Source organism: Leucopleurus acutus (genome assembly GCF_964270905.1).
Source record: "Leucopleurus acutus genome assembly, chromosome: 17".
Classification (NCBI taxonomy): domain Eukaryota; kingdom Metazoa; phylum Chordata; class Mammalia; order Artiodactyla; family Delphinidae; genus Leucopleurus; species Leucopleurus acutus.
The window spans coordinates 2,438,487-2,459,725 of NC_139159.1; the positions used below are offsets into that span (position 1 = coordinate 2,438,487).

The following is a 21,239-nucleotide window of genomic DNA, read 5'->3' on the forward strand; positions in this document are numbered from 1 at the left end:
GACTGGACGCGGAGTCTTTGGCCCGAGCGGCGAGGCAGATGTAACGCTGATTACCCACGTGACCAAGAGAAAGCACAGTTCGGCGAGGAGAAGATAAAGATTTGCTTTGCTCACGCTGTGTGTCCTAAATGGAGGTCTGGGCGCTGCCGCCACCCCGTGGGCCTTTCACATGGGGCAGCCAGTCAGTGCCGGGCGAGGCAAGCGGGGAGGGGCCGGCAAGGTGCTCGGGGGCCCAGAGGCCACGCGACGTGCCGGCCCCTTCCAGCCGCGGCAGTCCCTCCACCGCCGGGCTGGGGGCAAGGCCCGGCTGCAGACGGGAGTCATGGGGTCATCAGCCCCAAAGGCCAGGACGGCCCCCGCGGGGGGTGCCGGCGGGAGGGAGGCCGGAGGTCAAGGGACCACTGCAGGAAGCGGGGTAGAGAACAAGCGGGGATAGAGCTTCAGAAGCTACAAAGAAGAGAAGGAGTACTTAGACTTCTCGGGCGTCCCTGTGGGTGTGACCCGCCCACACCCCGGGCGCTCTCCCAACACGTCCACTGTCCTCCTCTGCCAGCACTGCCTGCTCCTCCAGGGACACGATCACCACGACGACCGCCGGGACAGCCCGACTGCAGAAGCACCGACGGACCCGGACTGGAAAAGGATTCAGACCCGGCTCCATTCAGTCGCTTCTAACACTCACAGGTCCTGAAGTAGCACCCACAAGAGCCTCATTTAAACGTTTTTCTGATAATACGAACACTTTTAGACAATTCTCAGCCCTACTTATTCAAAAATCCCAGTATTTTCTGTACTGCAACCCTCCTTGTTCCTAATGCTTCTAGTCACGAGAAGGATTCAATGGACCAGACAGACAACACTAGTCCTGACTGCTATAAAATTTTACCGTGAATTGAAGCTTTCAGGCCAAAACTACAATGAAGGTTATCTCTGACACACACGTCAGCTCTATTTGTTTCCCAAAAGGTGGTCTCTATGTAGATTTTATAGGAACCTAGCAGTCAGCACTTTCATTTTTATTTGTTAAGTAAGACTGAAAAGGGCACTGGATTTAGGTCAAACCCCATTTTTAACCTACAAAACCGCAACTTCGTATGGCTCAGTGTGGTGCAGTTCAACAGTTCATGAAATCTCCTGACCTCTGTGATAATGAGATTTATAAGAAATGTACATTTGGCTTCCCCTTCCTGACACAGAGCTCCTAAAACACGTGGAATTTCCTAAGTGATGAGAGCATCAAAGTGAAAAGCAGTGCTTTTTAGTGTTCATGAGAGGCTCCCTTCAACCACACGTGACTTGATGTTACGGGGTGACTTTCACTAAGCCCTTCAAGGTGCTAGGCTGGCTGTCGGGCACACCAACCATGGGATTAGAGAAATGGAACTTTCAGGCTACCCCTCCAGAGACGGGAAAGGGGCTGGAGGTTGAGTTAATCACCGAGAGTCGATGATTTAATCAATCGAACCTCCATAGAAGCCCCTAATGGAAAGGGCTCGGGGAGCTTCTGGGCTGGTGAAGAGCTGGAGGCGCTGGGAGGGTGGTGCGCGCAGAGAGGGCGTGGACGTCCGCATCCGCCCACACACCCCGCCCTGGGCATCACTCCCATCCGGCTGTTCCCCAGTTAATCTAATGAGTAATCTGTTCTCCTGCATTCTGGGAGCCGCTCCAGCAAATTATCGAACTCTAGGAGGGGTCATGGGGGCCTGATTCACAAGCAGCCTGTGAGAAGCTGGAGGAGGACAGAGCCTGCAGCCTGCGGGGTCTGTGCTAGCACCGGCGAGCACCACAACTGCACCAGACCACAGTCTAGCTCGCTGGGGCCCGCAGAGGACTGCAGGATTGCTCAAGGAGGAGAACCCACAGGTCTGGACGACAGGAGGATTCGGCAGGTGGTGTATAAAGGAAACAGAGTTTTCCTTTAGTTGGTGTAGAGTTTTTCCTTCACCCCTTCTAAAGGGCCTGCTGTGAAATTTATTTTTATAATGTCTTATACCAAAGAAAGAAAAAGAAATATGACTTTAAGTTGAATAAAAATTTGTGATGAACCCGAGGAAAAGTTATAAATACATTTTAGTAACTGCTTACATGAGCAATTTCATAGCTACAAAATACGTTTGGCAAAGGATTTGCACGTGTATTTTTTCGGGTTTTTTTGTGCTAACATTCTTTCACATTTTTATTCCCTATAATTAATGAAATAATGTTCTCTACACAGAAACCTATTTTAACAGAAAAGCAAACGTGTTCTTATTCTCCACACATCCTATTCCATTTCAATTCCTAGCTACCTAGTCCCCAAGTCCACCTCTCCACTGTTAAGAACTTGAGCAGGGGAAACAGGTGTAATTTACTGACCTTCCCAAAATCCCAACACTATTCTTTACTAAGCCATTATTACCTGCTAAGCACTTTATAAACGCTACTTCATTTAATTCTCAAAACCACCCCAGGGCTTCCCTGGTAGCACAGTGCTTAAGAATCCTCCTGCCAATGCAGGGGTCATGGGTTCAAGCCCTGGTCCGGGAAGATCCCACATGCCGCGGAACAACTAAGCCCGTGCCTGCAACTACTGAGCCTGCGCTCTAGAGCCTGCATGCCACAACTACTAAGCCCACATGCTACAACTACTAACACCCACGCGCCTAGAGCCCATGCTCTGCAACAAAGAGAAGCCACCGCAATGAGAAGCCCGCGCACCGCATGGAAGAGTAGCCCCCGCTCAACACAACTCAAGAAAGCCCGCGCGCAGCAACGAAGACCCAACGCAGCCAAAAGTAAATAAATAAAATTAAATTAAAAAAAACACCCCAAAAGACCACAAAACCACATGGGTTGCAAGAGGGTAAAATAACCCTGAAAATAAAATGAAATCCCTCCCAGGTTCCTATGAAATAAATTCATTTAGAAAGCAAATTAAACCACGAAGTCTACTATGGTAGAGTTCTAAAGCTCATTTTTGGCAAAGAACTTTACTTATTGGTCTCCAAAGCCATGATACATGCTGGGCCAACCACGGCCGCGCTCACCGCTCTTCCTCAGGGTCTCAGCAGCCCTCAGGGAGCTCAGCGCTCCCGCCTTCTCCAAAGTCCGGTCTCGCACACCGCACACTGCTGTCCCCCCACTTCTCGGCCCTGCCTCTGCTCGTGGTCCAGCTCTGAGCTGGTGGATCGCAGGCCCAGTCCCAGCGCCTCCTCACCCATCCTCCTAGCTCGTGCAGCGGGGTGACACCCACATGCCTACCTAATGGGAAACTCAAGCCCAGCCAAAATAAAAGTCTCCGATCTTCCTACACCGATTTTCAAGCTATTCACCCCTCAGTCCTAAACAGCAATAAATGGTACCATCACTCAGTGAGGGGCTCAGGGTAAAACTTTAGAGCCCTCTTTTTCCTCCACCATTTTCCTACCTTCAAACAACTCCACCCCCATCAACACTGACTCTCTCCTTGAGGACAAGGAAAGTCTCCATCAGTCAGCTATCCTCTGCAGCCCAGCGGAGGAGCTTCAGCGACCCTGAAAGTTACTGCTGGTCTTGGAACGAGCAAAGCTCTTTTCAGCCTAAAGAAAGGCTTTTGTGTCTGCTGCCCCTCTGTATGGAAAACGGTGCCCACAAATTTACCGTAATTAATCATTTCACAACTGTAAGTAACAAACTCATCTCTTCATTGACCTGCCCCTTCTTTTCATGCCTCCGTGAAGGCAGCTAACAGGGTCTGGCGCAAGGTAGGAGCTTTACCGAAAAAACAAAACAAATCCATGGAATACATTACTGCATTATTTACTTAACTCTTCATAACTAACACAGTCCACTAATCCCAAGCACAGCTGCTGAACAACACAAGCCACGGTCCAGGCAGAAAGGCCCGGCGGTTACTTACGGAGGCCCACAGAGTCCGGCTTGCCACTGTCGTTCTTGCTCGGCTGCACGAGTGGGGCGAATGACACAGCAAGGATGTTTTTACTTTCCCAAGTGTTTTGTCCAGTTCGCATAATTTGTGTTAACTATTTAGAGGGAGAGAAGAAATAGAACGGCTTTATCTTGGAAGTGTGATCACCTTACAGTCACAATTTTGTTTTAACAGAATAAGAGCAGTGATTGCTATATAATCACTTGTATCTGAATGCAAGCAAATTACTTTCGTTTAAATATTTACCATAAAATGATACAGGAGGAATCACAAATACTTGCTGTTCAAGACAGACACTTGAGCGCAAAAGGCATGACTTTGCAGGTTGTATCTGGGGTCTGAGGGCTTCCAGGGGTACTCTTCCAACCCACACCTGCCACTGGCCCCCAAAACACACGTCTCACACAGGTTCAGTTGTTTGGTTAAAGTGTTGTATTAGTAAAAAGACGTTTTCATTACTGTACCAACGAATCAACTTCATGATCTTCCGTGGTGGTTATAAAATACAGATTCTAATCCTAATCCCGACTTGACATCTCATAGACACACGTAATTAGTCACAAGGGGATTAGAAGTTTTACCCACTCAGCAAATACCCACCATCAGTTCTAGAGAAAAAAATAGTAGCTCAGTACATGACTGAAGGAAGATGAATTAGCATCTTCAATTTATATTATAGCAATCAGCCTATTATATTTTACATTAGTACAATAGTATATAATAAATATTCAATAAAATACCAATGGGAAACCATATTTTATATGTTTAAAAACGTCTCTTTAAAGGAAAACAGAAAAAGACGATTAATCTGGGAGTCTCAACACTCCGGAAGCATTCAAGTAACATTTTTCCAAGAATGTGTTTTAATGAATGCTTTATATTCTTTCTAATAACTGACAAACACAGTACATGGTGATGGTGAAATCCTCTGACCTGCAAATCACATGTGTAAACTTAGGGGACCCTCAGATATACAAACTCCAAAACGACCACACTATGTCCCAGTCATCTTGGACAATCGATCTTCTACTTACAAACCACAAGTGTTTTAAACATCTCAGATGTAGGTTAATATGAATATAAAAGATATTTTTTGCAATATATATTTATAAAATTTCAAAGTAAAAGAGCCACCCATTTTTTGAATAAATTAGCATTTCATACACTTATTATACCTAGTAATTCCAAACCAAAGGCAGACAATAGGTGAAAAATACTTTCAAATGCGCCTACGTATACTAAGAGAAGATCCAAAAATTTACTCGTTTCTGGAATGGAGTTAAGCAGTTCAAACCAAACCGCAAACAGGATTTCCTTTTCATATGTTCAGCTAGAAGCAGTTACCACATTCAGTGGCACTCGCTCCCCTCACCCAGACCAGGGAGCAGCTCAGCGCGGCTCTCCTAACCCTAGTTAACGGGTCTTTTCCGCACCTGCCTTGGTTAATAGTCAAGAGCCCGTTTCAATGTTCTCCTCTATAGACAGATCTGTGAAGAGTAATTATTTCTTCCTTAACACTTACAGTGTACCTTTCCCTGAGGTCCCGCTCCCCGTCTTACGCTAAGTGCGTCTCCTGCGTCAAGTGAAAGGACAGTGGGAGCTACCTGGTCTTCTACAGGCATGACCAGGATGCCCCCGACTTTCAGCAGTATCTTCATGTAGTGTTCGTGGTCCTTCTGGACTCCAGCCCCGCAGTAGACCCGGTCATACTGGTGGCTGTCTGACGCTATCTGCAGACAATTACCAACCACAAATGCAGGCTCACAGAACTCGAATCTATACGGAAAACAGACGGCATTTTACCTCATTAAGCAAAAGATCAGATCTAAACAAATTAACAGAGTCTAGCTTCTTGAAATAGTGAAGTTACCAAATTAATTAGAAGGATAAAATATTATAAAGTTTGACTGAAATATCAGATTTATGAAGTTTAACACTGATCAAATATATTGTTTTATTATCAGTGATGCAGTGTACATTTTTTCAAAACATTAACCTTTTTTTTTTGCCACACTGAAACCTTACTTAAGGCTTAAAAGGTGAATATAGTGAAAAAGCCATCACAATACCAACCTTGCGATGCCCACAAAGGACATACGATAAGGATGAGAATCCCAAGGGTCAAACAAGAGAGAAAAGGCTTCACTCCCCCCCGCTCTTTCGAAAAGAAGCCAGGGGCCAGTGGACATGGAAGGGCTTGTGCAGTCTCCACTGCGGGCACCTTGCTGCAGTTAACAGTGGCAAAGCTTGTCAGGAAAAGACACCGGTGACCTTACCCTATGCTCTTGCAACCACTAAAGAGTAGGGAGATTTTCCTAATACATTTTGGCAGAACTATGTTACAGGGTTGGAAAAGAGAGCAGAATGAAGTGGTTTTTGGCCCCCATGATCTCCCTACACAACAAAAGAAGAGAGATGGATGGTTTCAAAGCAAAGGCATCTTATCCAGGCCGCCTGTTCCTGGTTACAGCGTTGGTTCGTTGTATGTAGAGTTATACTTTTACAAACTATCCTATTTAGACTTCTACTTTATTCCTTAAGTTCTGGCAAATCTGAAAACGGTCTCTAAAATACATAATTAAAAGCCTAATTCACTAATAAAACACGTACGGTAATATTTTTAAATTAATTCATGAAATATCCTTTCACTTTTAAGTTGATTGATGTTAATTTGACCACACAGCAAAATCAGGCTATCATTTGAGGATGAAATAATTTACATTAAAAGTTTCGGCATGCGGTGAAAAATGACTCTGAATCATAATCACTTTTATTTTGTAAAACGTATCCTGTCCTTTGGTAATTAACAGACTTATTAAGCAGTAAGTTCCCATTAAAATTCACTGAAGTACAGACACACTATGGTCATCGATATCTAAAGAAGAGTTTCGCAGCATGATGCCATCCTCAACTTCCTGTCCCCTTGGTGGAGGGGCTGGGGGCATGAGGGTCAGTGTAGAGCCTGCACCCTCCTCTCCACACGGGGCTCCACACAGGGCCGGCCCCGCGCCACCGCTCCTTCTGCGGCACCTGCGCCCCGGTGCTCACGCCTCCTGGCTCTCCCCTCCCTCCACTGCTTCCCGCACGGCTGCTCAGCACAGGTCCACGCCCCTTAGAGGGCCATGTGGGGCTCCTTACGGTTCTACCTGGATGTCCCCACTTCCAGACTCACTCCCTGGCTCTGCCCCCACCCCACACACACTGCACTGCAGGCACAGGTTGAACTGTTGGCTTCTCATCACTTAGAGGAAATATTACAAAGTGTCTCCTGTATCTGTGTCTGTGCTGTTCCTTTGACTGAAAGGCCCCTCCCTCTCTTCTTGATAAACGCCTAGCATCACTTGGAGACACAGCTCAGATATGAGATACACAACGAAATCTTACCCAACTCCTTAATCGGGTCTCATTCTTTCTACTTGCATAATACACACAAAAGTGTGAACTTACCTATGTAATGGACAATGTTTAATTCCTCTCTTACACTCAACACAACCTAGGCTTGTCTATAATCTGGCTTTCAAATAACTAAATAATGTGGATCACGTGGTTTAATCATCTCATCAAACTCAAAACAAGCATCCTTTAAAAAGAAAAAAGACCAGTATTTTCAATCTAAAAATCCCATTCTTATAAAATTTCATTTTAAATAACTTAATTTTATAATAATTTAAGCCAGTCTTAAAATTTTCAGGACGAACGTGAGCAGGGAATTTAAATTTAAAAATCTAAATTATTAAACCTCTTTTACCATTAAGTCTGTTAAATCAACTTAAAAATATGCTTATAGTTTAAAAGTTTCCTACTAGTTAAAAATACATGAAAGCTCACAGAACTACTATCTAGCAAAACACCATTACAAGTAAACAACTTACAATTAAAACCACTTCTCATGTTCGTGATATTTTTATATACTCTCATCCCAGCAAAATGAATTAGAAGGAGTTTAGTGTCTGATTCTAAAATCAAATGTGTGACTCTAGCCAAGTGGCCTGACACTAGCGATTAGGACAATTCATTCCAAATACTGTTTCTGGAGCACCAGTTGTGTGTCGGCTGGAAATACAACAGGAAACACTCAGGCCTGCATCTAGTGGAAGAGACAACAATCTCAGTAACTGAAGATTAATTTACAAGTGTGATAAATGCTCTAAAGGTATATGACTCCATAAATAGACTGAGGATGCAAGGAAACCGACAGCCCTGGGGAGTGAAAGGCTCCCTGAGAAATGATTAAGCCGTGATCTGAAAGGGGAGACAGGACAAGCAAACCACACGACCCAAGATGGTAGCCACTAGCCACATGTGGATACGAGCCCGTGAAGTGCGGCTCGTCCACACTGAGATGTGCTGAAAGGATAAAAACCACACAAGATCTCAAATATTCAGTATGAAAATGTAAAATATCTCAGTATTTCCTTTATATGCGTGTGTATATGTGTATGTTATGTATGTGTGTGTGTATGTGTGTGTGTGTGTATGTGTGTGTGTGTATACTTCAACAGCCGCATAAACTGAAAACACTGAACAACTACCCTTCTAACTCTATCACCTGTAAACAGGAGCTTCAAATATTTCCCTTAACACAAACTTCCCTTGGAATATTCTCCTGGTTTTCCTGATACCTCTTTGAACACTTCCTCTGAATTTTAATTGTATCTCCATCACCTATTACGGGCCTCAAGAAACACTAACTAAGTAGGAGAGAAACATAAGAAACAATTGTTTTGTCAGCTGTTCCACCTACCAACTTTGAATATGACCCCAAACTTGACAAACTAAATATGTTAATCACAAGAACCCCAGGACTAGAAGAGAAACCTGCACAGAAACAGTTACAGAAAAAATATGTGCCCATGGCACCTTCTATATCAATATGATGGTTCTTGTTTTACTAAATTGGGTAACTATAAATAACTGTAGCTTCATGTTACAAAATACATGATTTTTTCCCCAAGTGCTAAAAAAAAGGCAAAACTCAAACAGTTAAAAAAAAACCAAAACAAACACTTTTGCCTTTAATGAATAAACCAAACCAACTGTCCTCTAACTGAAGGGTACTTTTTTTTTGTTTTTTTTTTTTTGAGGTACGCAGGCCTCTCACTGTTGTGGCCTCTCCCGTTGTGGAGCACAGGCTCCGGACACGCAGGCCCAGCGGCCATGGCTCACGGGCCCCGCCGCTCCGCGGCATGTGGGATCCCCCCGGACCAGGGCACGAACCCGCGTCCCCTGCATCGGCAGGCGGACTCCCAACCACTGCGCCACCACGGAAGCCCCTGAAAGGTACTTTTTAGGGGCCTTTCTGAAGATCTTAAATAAGCCACCTTATTCTAGGAAAGAAAGTCTTTTCCCTTGTAATGCAGATCTGAACAAGTATAACTGCTTCCACTTAGGGAATATTACAAAGAATCATTATAGAGAAAAATTAGACCTCTAAATTTATAAATAACTTCTACTAATGCAAATGGACCACATACCTCTAACAAATGCATATGGGTCTTTACACTTTCATTTAACAAATTAATTTCCTTTACCAGCATACTCAAATTTTAAAGTTTAACTGAACCTGAGACAACATTCCAAAAAGAATAGAAGGATTGGACTATTTCTAGACACAAAATAGTAAAGCTTCAAGGACACATCAGGTAGAAAGGTGAATGTTTTTAAACATAGGCACAAAAACACGTAGCACATAGTAATTTACTAGTTATAAGAAACATGTCTAGCAGAGACAGTGTTCCATCTGGGTACTGTTCATTACACTTAGAGCTATGGCTTCACCTCCACCAATAATGCACGAATCCTTCACGTTATCAAGGAAAACAAAACAACTCTCAAACTGCCTGTACTTATAACATTATTTTTTTAAATACACAAATGGGTTATATATTATCTTTCCTAATAAAGGATTTAGAGATGAGCTTTAGTATTTCTGACGAGGTAGAGGTGAGGATCTTACTTAGACATTCTGTATTCGGATACTGAAATTATGGCTCATTTTTAAAATAGCATTTCATGTAAATAAATTCATATAAATCCTACTAATAATATTTTTTCAAAAGTCTATGATTAAACTTTTTCAGGCAAATGTTTACGGATGTGCTCGTATACGTATGAAGAACAAATGACTGATTTGAGGCATGGATGACAGCTACCGTGTGGCTAGAGTCAATTACAACTGCTACTAATTCTTCCAGTGTAAAGAAGAAAATAAAGAGAACAGTTTCCTCCTTCAGCTTTAACTAGATTCTGAAAGTTGCATCTTCCCCAAGTTTCCACAAACCTCTATAGGCAAAGGACATATAACAAAAATACCATTCTGTATAATCTGGAAGACTGTAGTAATAAACTAACCAGAAGTTTTCACTTTATTATAAAATAGTGCTACATCATTTATAGATTTATACATAAAATCTAGGTTTAAAAATAGTGAAAGAAAAAATCCAAATTCCACATCAACCACACACAAATGGAACCTGAGAAGGGAAAAAAAAAAAAAACAGCAAAACAAAAATAAACAAAAAAAAGAAAGATAAGAGACCTACCAAAAGGAGACTTCCTATGTGGTTATCATTTTAATCCTAGAAGTATGGTTCTTGTGTTCTCTTACAGTTTTCATACTTGATTTAGGGGAGCTCATTAAAATTCTATGTCTGTTAGTAATGTGAAAAGTAGCAATCATTTTTATCCTTTGAAGAAAATTTCCAAAACAAAATTTCCCAGATACAGATACCTTATACTCCTATATTACACCAAATTATACTTCCTAACAAGTTAGGTAACTTAGTTACCTGTATACAAAAAAAAAAGTTAAACAGTTCTAAAATGTAATAACTACAAATTCATCCACTTTAGACTTATAATTATTTATTGATTTAAACCTGAAAATCTAATGGCTTTTTAGACTCTTACGTCGAGAGGGAAAATTATTTGACATGCCCTTACTAAAATAAAATGTGCACGGAAAATCATTTGTGGGAAAAGAGAGAGCACAGATAGCTTGGTTTACGACATGAGCGCTTGGCCAAACTAGCACCCGAAGTCCAATCACTTACCTCAGCAGTGCTTTTCTTTACAGGTGCATGCTGGATTATCTTCATCTCGAGATGGACAGACGATTCCATTCACAGCAGGGACCTTGCCAACTCGCCCATATAATTCTTTTGATAAGCTGCTAGGAGACCAGGGTGACCTAGCCTTGCCCTGCAGCTTCCCTCTTAGATGGATAGTCTAGGTCTAGGAGCTGACTGAGAGTAGAAAAAACAACATTCCCCTTCAATACACCGTTGGAGTGGGAGCTGACAGTCTGCACACCAGTTTATCATGTGCCATAGGACACTACCACTGAAATTTCAGACTATTATTCCCGTGGAATAAAGGACTTCAAGGACAAAGGACAGAATCCTATCTTGTTCTCATACTTCGTCCAAAACAACCTGCCAAATGAATCACAGACACTTCTTTTTCTTAAAACACTTTGTCATAATATACATTTTGAACTCTAACAGCTAGGACTACTTCATTAAAACAAAACTTCAGGGCTTCCCTGGTGGCACAGTGGTTGAGAGTCCGCCTGCCAATGGGACACAGGTTCGTGCCCCGGTCCGGGAGGATCCCACGTGCCGCGGAGCGGCTGGGCCCGTGAGCCATGGCCGCTGAGCCTGCGCTTCCGGAGCCTGTGCTCCGCAACGAGAGAGGCCACAACAGTGAGAGGCCCGCGTACCGCAAAAAAAAAAAAAAAAAAAAAAAAAAAAAAAAAAAAAAAAAAATTCACAACATTCCATTGGAAAGAAAACCCAAGGAAACGTTAATCTCTTGATCTCCAAGTACAGTTATACCATTCAAAAACTCGTACAACCAAGGATTAAGCTACTGAATTTCAAAAAATTTAAAAAATCGAAGACTTTACCTTTTCAAGTGGTTTCCCTTCCAACTGTATCAAACTCATTCCAGAATAACTGAAGCATTATTTAAAGCACAGTGTGAAGAGCAAATACACAGATTTCTCATTGAACAGAGCTTTAGCAGACTCCACAGGGCCAAAACCAGTCTCTAAACACTTCGTAGGGAATGGGACAGTACGTCACATAACAGTGAGCCTTCATATATTTCAACAATAATTTCTTATAAAGTAACTTGGGATAAAAACTATTTTATTTCTGTCAAACAGTATGTTATTCCCGGAATAATTTCTTCTCCTAAAATGTGTTAGAAGCCATCAAACTTTCACCCACGCCATTTCTAACCGATGTTAAAATACATAACTGGTAGCCCTGATGACTATTCTTAAGCATTTTTCTGTCCCACCATTTCAATGTTTGTCATGATTAAAAACTGTGTTTACAACCTATAATATCTCTCATACAACTACCATCTGAACATTATTAATATACCAAAGTGTTCAAGTATCCGAGAACTAGTTTGAAATAATATTGACTATATATCTAAGATAGCAAAACTACTTCAAGTATGCCATAATTCTCTTAAAGATGAAGCAGGACTGCTCTAGTGATAAACTCATAGAATACAGTATCATTTAATTCTTTCCAATGCAAACTATATAATGTGGAAAAGGAGTCTATAATTAAAAATAAAATTAGGACACTAGACATTGCCACAAATCAATCAAATTCTTCTAAAATGCAGACAACTACACTAGCTCTGAAGGTAATTTAAAGTGTGTACCTTGACTGACCCTGAGGGACACGCTTCCTCTCCTGCCCATCTCCATCACCCATACCACAGGTAAGTCTCATTAATGAACAGGTAGGTGTGCTTTCTGATAAAAATGCTATAGTGCACGTAACCATGCTAACAGCAGTCCCTAAATTCTAATCTGGAAAAAATAAATAAATGATGGAAATAAAAGTGCTGCTTCAACTTTTGTATCTGGGGCCAAGTCGCTAGGCTGTAATTCATTGGCACAGCTTACCCCTGATAAATCAGTTTTTACATCATCATAGCTAAATCAGAACTAAACAAAGACTGGCCTAGCTGAAGTTATGGACTGTCTAACCCTGTTTACCCATCTGGGAAATGTGGACATCAATATTGCCTCTAGGACTGTGGGTACAGCACTTAGAATGGTACTTGGTACTTAAGGAACAGATAATACACATTACCTGCTGTTATTTTTATCATCTCATTACTGTCTTCATGACTCATTTCTACAACAAACTATGTAGAAACAACAGTCCCCCATTCAAAGAGAATGAAAATCTTCAATTAGGCTACGCTGCACTCACGTGGCTAATGACAGTAGAGTATTTCCAAAATCAGGTACACCTTCCTTGGAGGGGAGAGGAGACAGGACCTATTTTCTCACAGGGAATGGCACACCCCAAAGCATGCCCTCTAGGGAGCCAAGTCAGCTCCGTGTATACAGCGTATACAAACACATCAATGAAGCCGTAAATAAATGCTACACCAATTACCACTTACTTGCAAAGCACTTACAGGGTAAAGGTTTATAATTCACGCTCCTTTAACTGACTTACTCTTCCAAGTAAACACAGCTGGAGAGATTATTTTGCTTACTCTACGTGCACAAACACTGATTCAGATAACCTCACCTTCCCCAAACTTCTCCTTCGCTCACGAAAGCCACTGGGCTAAGATAAAAACGTCGCGGAGCGTGTGTGTGACGGGCAGAACAGGAGTCGGCAGACCACGGACAAGAGGCCAAATGCAGCCCGCACTTGTTTCTGTCAATGAAGTGGTACCAGAACTCCTCGCCCACCCCTCCACAGGGTGTCCCAGGAGGCCTCTGCACTGCAGTGGCACAGCTGAGCAGCTGCAACAGAGCCCGCTTGGCCCAGGAAGCCAGATACATCCACTATCTGGTCCTTCATCTGAAAAAGCTTGCCGGTGTTTTAGAGAACCTTTGAAATCAAATGTCAGTTCATTAGGGAATTTCGGTACATGTGGGTATACCACAGGCAGAGCAAAGGAATAAACCACACAAGAGAACTCCCCCTTCCCTCCTATCTCCAAGTACAGTAAATTCAGGGTAGCCTCTCCAAATTATTTCATTTGCTGATACAGAACCAAGACATAGAAAGAAAGTTTAAAAGTATATACATTATACTAAGGATCTTTTTTCTGAAAGAAGAAATAGTACTTTCAAGACTCAGGAACCAAGCTTGCTTTATAAAGCACACACAGAAACATACATCTGTATATTGTTTTTTAAATATGTATCTTACATTACATAATCTAATGTTGAGTAGTTTACTGAATCTTTTCCCGCCTACTATGTTTGGGAGTTCACTATGATCTCCAATAGATATACATAAGAAAACTTTAAAGATACAGTTTAAATCATAAGTGACATGACAATACTTTCGAAAAAGGAACTGATAAAAAAGATCCAAACCAACAGGATAAATAAGATTGGAAAAGTAAGTATTAGGTTTTAGCTTTCTACTGTCTTCGTGTTACACACAATCAAGGATAGCCTGGTATTAAGGAACAATACTAAGTACTAAGGAATACATAAATAGCAATTTGTTTTCCTGAGTTACTTTACATTTTATTAATTAAAACGTATTTTGATGACCCGTACACAATTAAATGTAATAAAACTGCTTAGGAACGGAATTTTAAACATCACTTTCCAAAGCAAGGTTTTCAAATTTAAAAATTGAAAATAACTGGGAATATTATCAACAAACGCCAAGAAAAATCAAAGAAATCATCAAAACACAAGTAAGATAGGAAGAAAACTACTACATCTTCATCATTTCTATCACCAAAACCAAATGATGTTAAAGGAGCCCATTAAATGACTCAACTTTGATTACTTAACTTCCACCCAACTCACGACTTTGCAAAACGAAGCATTTCCCAGTACCGACTACCCCTTGTATGTGCAAGATACCTTTATAATCTGAAGTACGTAACCACTATTTCAGTAGCGACTTGAAAACCAGAATAGATAACATTTCCAGAACTGTCTTTTTTTTCAGAATAGTTTATTAATATAAGAATCTGTTTTAAAAGTAAGTTGTAACACTTCAGAAACAACCATATCATAAAGTCTGATTAACTAAAGTAACAAGACCATTAAAAATTATAAAGAAACATTTAGATCAGTCATATCACCATATTTGATAATTCACTATTTTATGGATAACAAACCTGTATAACACGGTAACAACACCACTCAAGAAATACAAGCCAGGACATTTGATCATCTTACGATTACATGAAAACAATTTTAGAAAAAAAAATTTTAATTGAGACACTTAAATATATAAAACCTTCAAAATTATCTGTGTTATAGATTACTTAATATTTAAATTACATCAACACAGAAATACTTTAAAGAATGACATATTTTACTGTTCGCCAGGACCATGCCCACTTGTCAGCAAGAAACTTGACTCCACAGATATTGTAAAGAGGTACTTCGATGATTCAAAGGTCTTCCTTGAGTTTGTTCTGCCTGATTAATGACCCAAAAGTGAATTATCTGTGCCTTTATGTGTTAACACCTGAAATATATTATCTAATATATAGCAGTTCTTAAGACAGACCTTAAACATTTGCTTTTAGTAATATTACTTTCATATTTTCCAAGTTTACTTGTATTCAAAAGGTCTTATGTGTATGTTAAGTTTCAACACCAAAACGAATACTTAGAACAATAGAAATTCAATAAATTCAACAAAGTTCCATAGTTCTAATAACCAATATAAAAACTAGCCATGCCCATATCTTAAGCACTTACCATACCACTAATTATAAGACAGACGGAAATGATGAAGACACAAAAGGATACTAACATTGAAACTCAATTTCTTATCAAATAACTTGAACTCAAAACTATTTTATTTCTTAAAAAAAACAAAAAACAAAAACCAACAAAACTATTTTATTTCTGTCAAACAGTATGTTACTCTTGGAAACAGAATACGATCCCACACGGTAAGCATTTGAAAAATGATTCAAAAACATGAATTAAATGTTAACTCTTTATAAATAAGATAAAGAACTGTGTTCAGCAAACTGCTGCAGAAAATTCAAGGGACTTGATCAGATCCACTGGCTTGACTACAGAACAAAGCCAAAGCGGAGCCCAGCACAGCTCCCAGCTCGCCACCTGAGGCCGGTAACACCCAGTCACACTCCCTCCTGCACTGCGGACTCTGCGGCACCCCGGTTTTCTGTTCTTCAACCCACCAAGTGCCACTTGCCAGGGGACACATACAAACTGGCCATGGCAAAGGGGACGGAAAGAAAAGGGCCAGGGAAGGAAGGGGAGGAGGGGCAGAGAAGGGAGGAGAGGGGGGAAGACGCTCCAGGAGACCCTCAAAGGCCCTCCTGCTTCCTTCTTAGCGCTGACCCCCAGGCCTGAACCCTAGGAAGAGCCCTCAGCTCGGAACCCACCCCCAGCCCAGGTCCCCACCTCCAAGCAAGGCCAGGCCAGGCCAGGCCAGAGCTGAGTGAGGCCCACTCCCAACAAGCTGGGTTGGAACCCTGGACCAAAGCTCTGCTGTACAGTAAAGGGACTAGGTTCTAAGCTTGATTCCTATCCGTTTTAGGCCTTTCTCTCTTTGAAAATATGACTAGTTGAGAGAGAGAAATGCCCTCCAAATTTTCCAGTTTCACAAGAGTTCACGGACTTCAGCAGAAGCAGCCTTTGCCCCACAGTACTACCACTGCTGAACTTTAGGGACGTTACACAGCAAACAGACTTCCTTGCCCACGCAAGGGCCAACACCTGTGCAGTATTTCTTCTAAGGGAAAGTAGGAGTTCAAAACAATGGTTCTATAAGCAAATTTCTCAAACACAGCCCTCACAGGATATATCAATATACTTCGATGATAATTTCCTCTGGCTATATTACTAAGCAACTTCATGTTTTTAAGAAAGTCCTCCATATTCTAACAGGTATCACTCTTACGCTACAAACAAAGAGGGCAGACTATTAAATTACTATCCCAAAGGTGTGAACACAGTTCCCAAAAAGTATTCTAATGCCAAGCACATCTTTACATTCTATCTTCAGGAAAGGTACTTGTACGATGTTTAATGAATAGAACATTACCCTACTAATAAAGTGACAGTAGCATATAATTAAAACATAGAAGTTATTTATTTGTAATTCACTATATACGTACACAGAATAAAAATCACAGCAGTTTTCTAACTTAATTTTTTCTCTCATTTTATACCACACTGATTGTTGCTGCACTCAACTGACAACTCAGGATCAATAAACTAACAGCAGTGAGGAACAGACATGTCAACGCGTCTACTTATCAAGTGCTTTCGAAGCAGAACTATAGGTGTGAATACTTACTTATCAAAGCTATCACTATTTTTGATGAAGCTCTCCAGCTTTTCCTTGGCATACTCCACCACATCTGAATGAAGCTCAATCCCATGATTTATTCCAAAAGGACCTGCAATTGTAGCAGCAGCATTTATAAAAAATATTAAGAATGTCTTTATAGAGCTCTTTTAATTTCTGCTCATTTATCTATCACAGGAGCATTAAAGAGGGCTTGAAATATGTCTCTGCTAGCCACAGATTTAAAAGCTACATGGAAACCTATTTACACCGCTTTTAAAAAAAATAAGTCACAAAGAGTTCTCTCCAGGGTGTAGCTTATCTGTCAGGACAATACTGCCAAAGAGATAATCATATTTCTATATGAAGTTTAAGTTAATTACCATTAGCTTCTCCTTTACCATTTGTTAAGAATTTGGTAATTCTCCAATGTCTGCATCCACGGGCTGACACAGGTGTGACAGAAGCCTCGCACCCCCCCACCCCCCCCCCCCAGTGAATGCTACGTTCCCCCAGGGCTGACACCACACCCTCTGCCTCTGGAGCTCCCACTGTCCAGGGGAGTGTGGCGCCGGGCGGAGCTGGTTTGACTCTCCTGTTCCCGCCCACTTTACACCGCTTACTTGGCATTTCTTTTTGCACACGGCCAAGGATGAGTGACAGTCCAGGAACGAGGTACAGGGCAACGATCTAGGGACTGCTCCTTCCCCCACCCTGCTACTGGCCGAGAATGTGACCAACAGGATTCCCGTTTCCTAAGGCTACTGTGCCTTGTGCCTGCCCCACGACCCCACGACGGTAACACACTGTTCTGAGCTAGTCATCTCATTCGTCCCAAACTTCTGAGACTGAGCCAATCAGGTTTTCCATTCTACGTTTTTGTTATATTCCTGTCTTACTTTGAGATTGGTCTCTCAGGAAAAAGTGTGTGTGTGTGTTATTTTCTGTATCTGGTATGTATCTTAGGAACTACTTAACTGGATGTGCCCCCTACTGAATGCCATTAAAAATACAACATATACTGGAGTTCTACCGACCTCTAAGAACTTTAAAATAACAAAAAAATCAGTCCTCAATTAACATTTTTGAATGTACAGGGGGGCACATGAAAATACCGGTTTGTAATCTAGGAATTACCTAACTATAAAAATTAAACCAAAATGTTCAGATACTATCTTCAGGTCAAAAGCAGACAAACCTACTATATTTCTATTGCATTTGATTAATTTTAAAGAAAACTGATTCTATTTGGAAAATGTATTCAGATTAAAAAAAAGATTAGATAAAAAGGTCCATCAGACCACAACACTTATAGCATTACCTTCCTTTGAAATGCTTTATACTTTTTTAAATAAGTTATTCTGATCAATGAAATCTTAAATGTTTTGCTTCTCATTTTTTGTTTCCTTACTGTCAAACCATTAGTCTTCATCTGCTAACTGGGACACCCATCCAATATCTTTTAAGATCTCTTGTAATTCCTTAATATTACCAAAGACAAATTGCCAAAAACTAGAATTTCCTTTTTCAAAAAATAAACGAAAATGGCACAAAAAAAATAAACTTAGAGAAGTACACGTAGTAACGTCACTTTTTAATTTAGTGTTGAATCTGACTATTCTGAAAACTTGAATTTCCGTAAGGAAACAAAAAAGGCTAGGAAACACTGAGTAAAGTTTTCCTCATTTAAAAAAACTCAAATTACACTACAGTTACTTAACATTATATACATAGTAAGGAAAATATTGCTCTAGGAAATGAATCTAATTTTCCTTCTACCCTTTTAAGGTAATCCACTGAACGTAAAACATAACGGAGACTTCTTTCATTTTAAGAATCTAGTTATACTCATCAACCATCTGGAAAACAAAACGAGGGCTATATGGATGAGAGGTCAATAAAAAAAGGTCACTATTGCTGGGGCTGAAGCTTCCAATAGGACCGAACGGATAAACACTATAATAAAGGCGGCAAGTAGAGAATGTAGAAATCAAGGCTTCTGCTCAATATTTCAGACTGCCTTAGTAACAGAGGGCGTCTGAACTTAAGAGCTCTAAGTCAAAAGGGACTACGTAGGCTGTTTGTCACTTAAGACACCACTGGTCTCATTTTCCTTTTCTTGCTTTCTGCTTATACAATATCTAAAAGCAAAGTGGCACCTTTTGGAAATAAGGTTTAAAGTTTGTTAAGAAAATTTCTTAACGTTGTTTTTCACATCACCTTGACACAAAATAAAGACAATTTCATTAACATACAATGGATTTGTTTGATAGTATCATAAACACACATGAACGATATACTATCATTAATTTCTAGTACAAACACCATTCATGATTTTTTAACAGGTGGAATTGCTTAATTTTAAAATATCATGGAGATATATCTTTAATTATCACTAATAAACTGAACAGTAATTAACATGTTGAAAAAAATAAATTGAAAAGAATGCATTAATAGAAGGCAGAACTTAAATGGCAATGTCACCAGTATCTCATTTATTTAGACTGTGATATACAACTAGAACACATCAAGCATATGATAAAATTGCAGCGCGATGCTCTTTATTACAACTCATTTGACACCTGTATTAAATAGAACAGAAGAATAAAACACAGAAAACTAAAAAAGCATACACAGCTGCTTCTAGGGAAGGGGACTAAGATGCCTGGGGTGGGGAGGAGGCATTCTCACCATTACACTCTATTGTCTGAAGTGTGTCTTAACACATGCATGTATAACTTTTTCGATCAAAAAATAATGAGCTTAGTCAAAGAGATTTTAAAAAAAAAGTATAAGATTTTCAAATAAATAAGTAATGTACAATAATTCTAATAGAAAGGTATAAACTGTTGCTGGAGAAAACTGAAATGGCATCCAAAAGACGAGAGCTTAAGACTCCCTATCACCATCTAACAGATGAAATGTTAATTTGACTGTGCTGAATCGATGCCAGTGTTATTTTGTATGTGCCAATGTGAAGAGATTTTTCTATGAAATAATAAAAGCTTAACTTTTGTCATATAAATTCTTAAAAAATCAAAGTACTGACAGTTGACCACTATCTTTAATTGCTAAATACTAAAGAGAAAACAGAAACTTACACAGAAGTCAAAGTTTATTAAGACAAATACAGGTATTAGAAAAACATAGGTATCCTATATTAGAAATTATTTTTAAGGCTGGCAAAAGTCCATTTATTAAGAGCAATAATATAACAAAATTCCTATATAACAAAAAAATCTAAAGACTGCTTTTCTTTTGTAGTATTTGGACCTAAACCAGCTTATTTATTATCTTCCAGTTAGTCAATAATGAGAGCTTATACATAAAGGTCGCTGATTATTAGGTCTAGGTATCAAGTGTCTATCAACACCTCCACTTCTTACCTACACGGCTGCTGGCCCTGTGTGACGCCCAGCACCCCACACCCCCTCTGAAGCACTGAGCGTGGTGTGCAGGCCCGGGCACCTGAGAGCTGCACGCCCGGGATGCCCGGTGTCCTCCGTGCTGTGCGGAGAGCTAATCCGTGGAACAGCCACAAGCAAAAAGCACCTCACAGTGCACAGCACATAACCAGAGGAGCTCTGAAGATGAACAAGTCGCAGTCCGTGTGAGACCAAAGCACTGCAGGGTGCCGAGAAACCAGGTGGATTAAGGCCAGTGCCTTCGTTTCCAATCCTGGCTCCTGCTACAGCTGGATCATCAGACCAGTCACTTACCATGTGAGGTCTTTCCTACTGTATGGAATGGGTCTGTGGGAAAATCATGTAAATTATGTAAAAGTCTTTCACACACCATAAAGTACAAGATGGGTACAAATCATTAGAAATTATAACATGCTCTCCCCTTGAATACAGAACTGGTTAACTGTAGAAGCAAAACTGCAGCTTATAGGTGGTTCTCTACCCTGACTGCATGTTAGAATAACCTGTGAATTTTAAAATCAAATTTCAAAGTCGATTAAATTTAATTTGATTTAAACTGTAAACAGGGGGAGGGAATCTCTCAGGGTGAGGCCCAGGCTCTGCAGGTGACCC

The 21,239-nt window shown here is 40.6% G+C and overlaps 1 protein-coding gene across 4 annotated transcripts in view; it reads right to left on the bottom strand.

Moving 5' to 3' along the window:
• Window positions 1-21,239, bottom strand: part of PCMTD1 (protein-L-isoaspartate (D-aspartate) O-methyltransferase domain containing 1) — a 140,276-nt gene that overhangs the window by 86,313 nt on the left and 32,724 nt on the right. For 3 of the 4 annotated variants that reach the window (XR_014326872.1, XM_082858760.1, XM_082858759.1), the window contains exons 3-5: window positions 17,212-17,314; window positions 5,512-5,683; window positions 3,878-4,001 (exon numbers count right to left, since the gene is read on the bottom strand). Coding sequence is in view for 3 of the 4 variants with exons in the window: in XM_082858760.1 (XP_082714886.1) it covers window positions 3,878-4,001; window positions 5,512-5,683; window positions 17,212-17,314 (399 nt within the window). In the remaining variant the exon portion in view is untranslated. The remainder of the gene's footprint in view (window positions 1-3,877; window positions 4,002-5,511; window positions 5,684-17,211; window positions 17,315-21,239) is intronic. The other variant, XM_082858761.1, reaches the window with a different exon arrangement.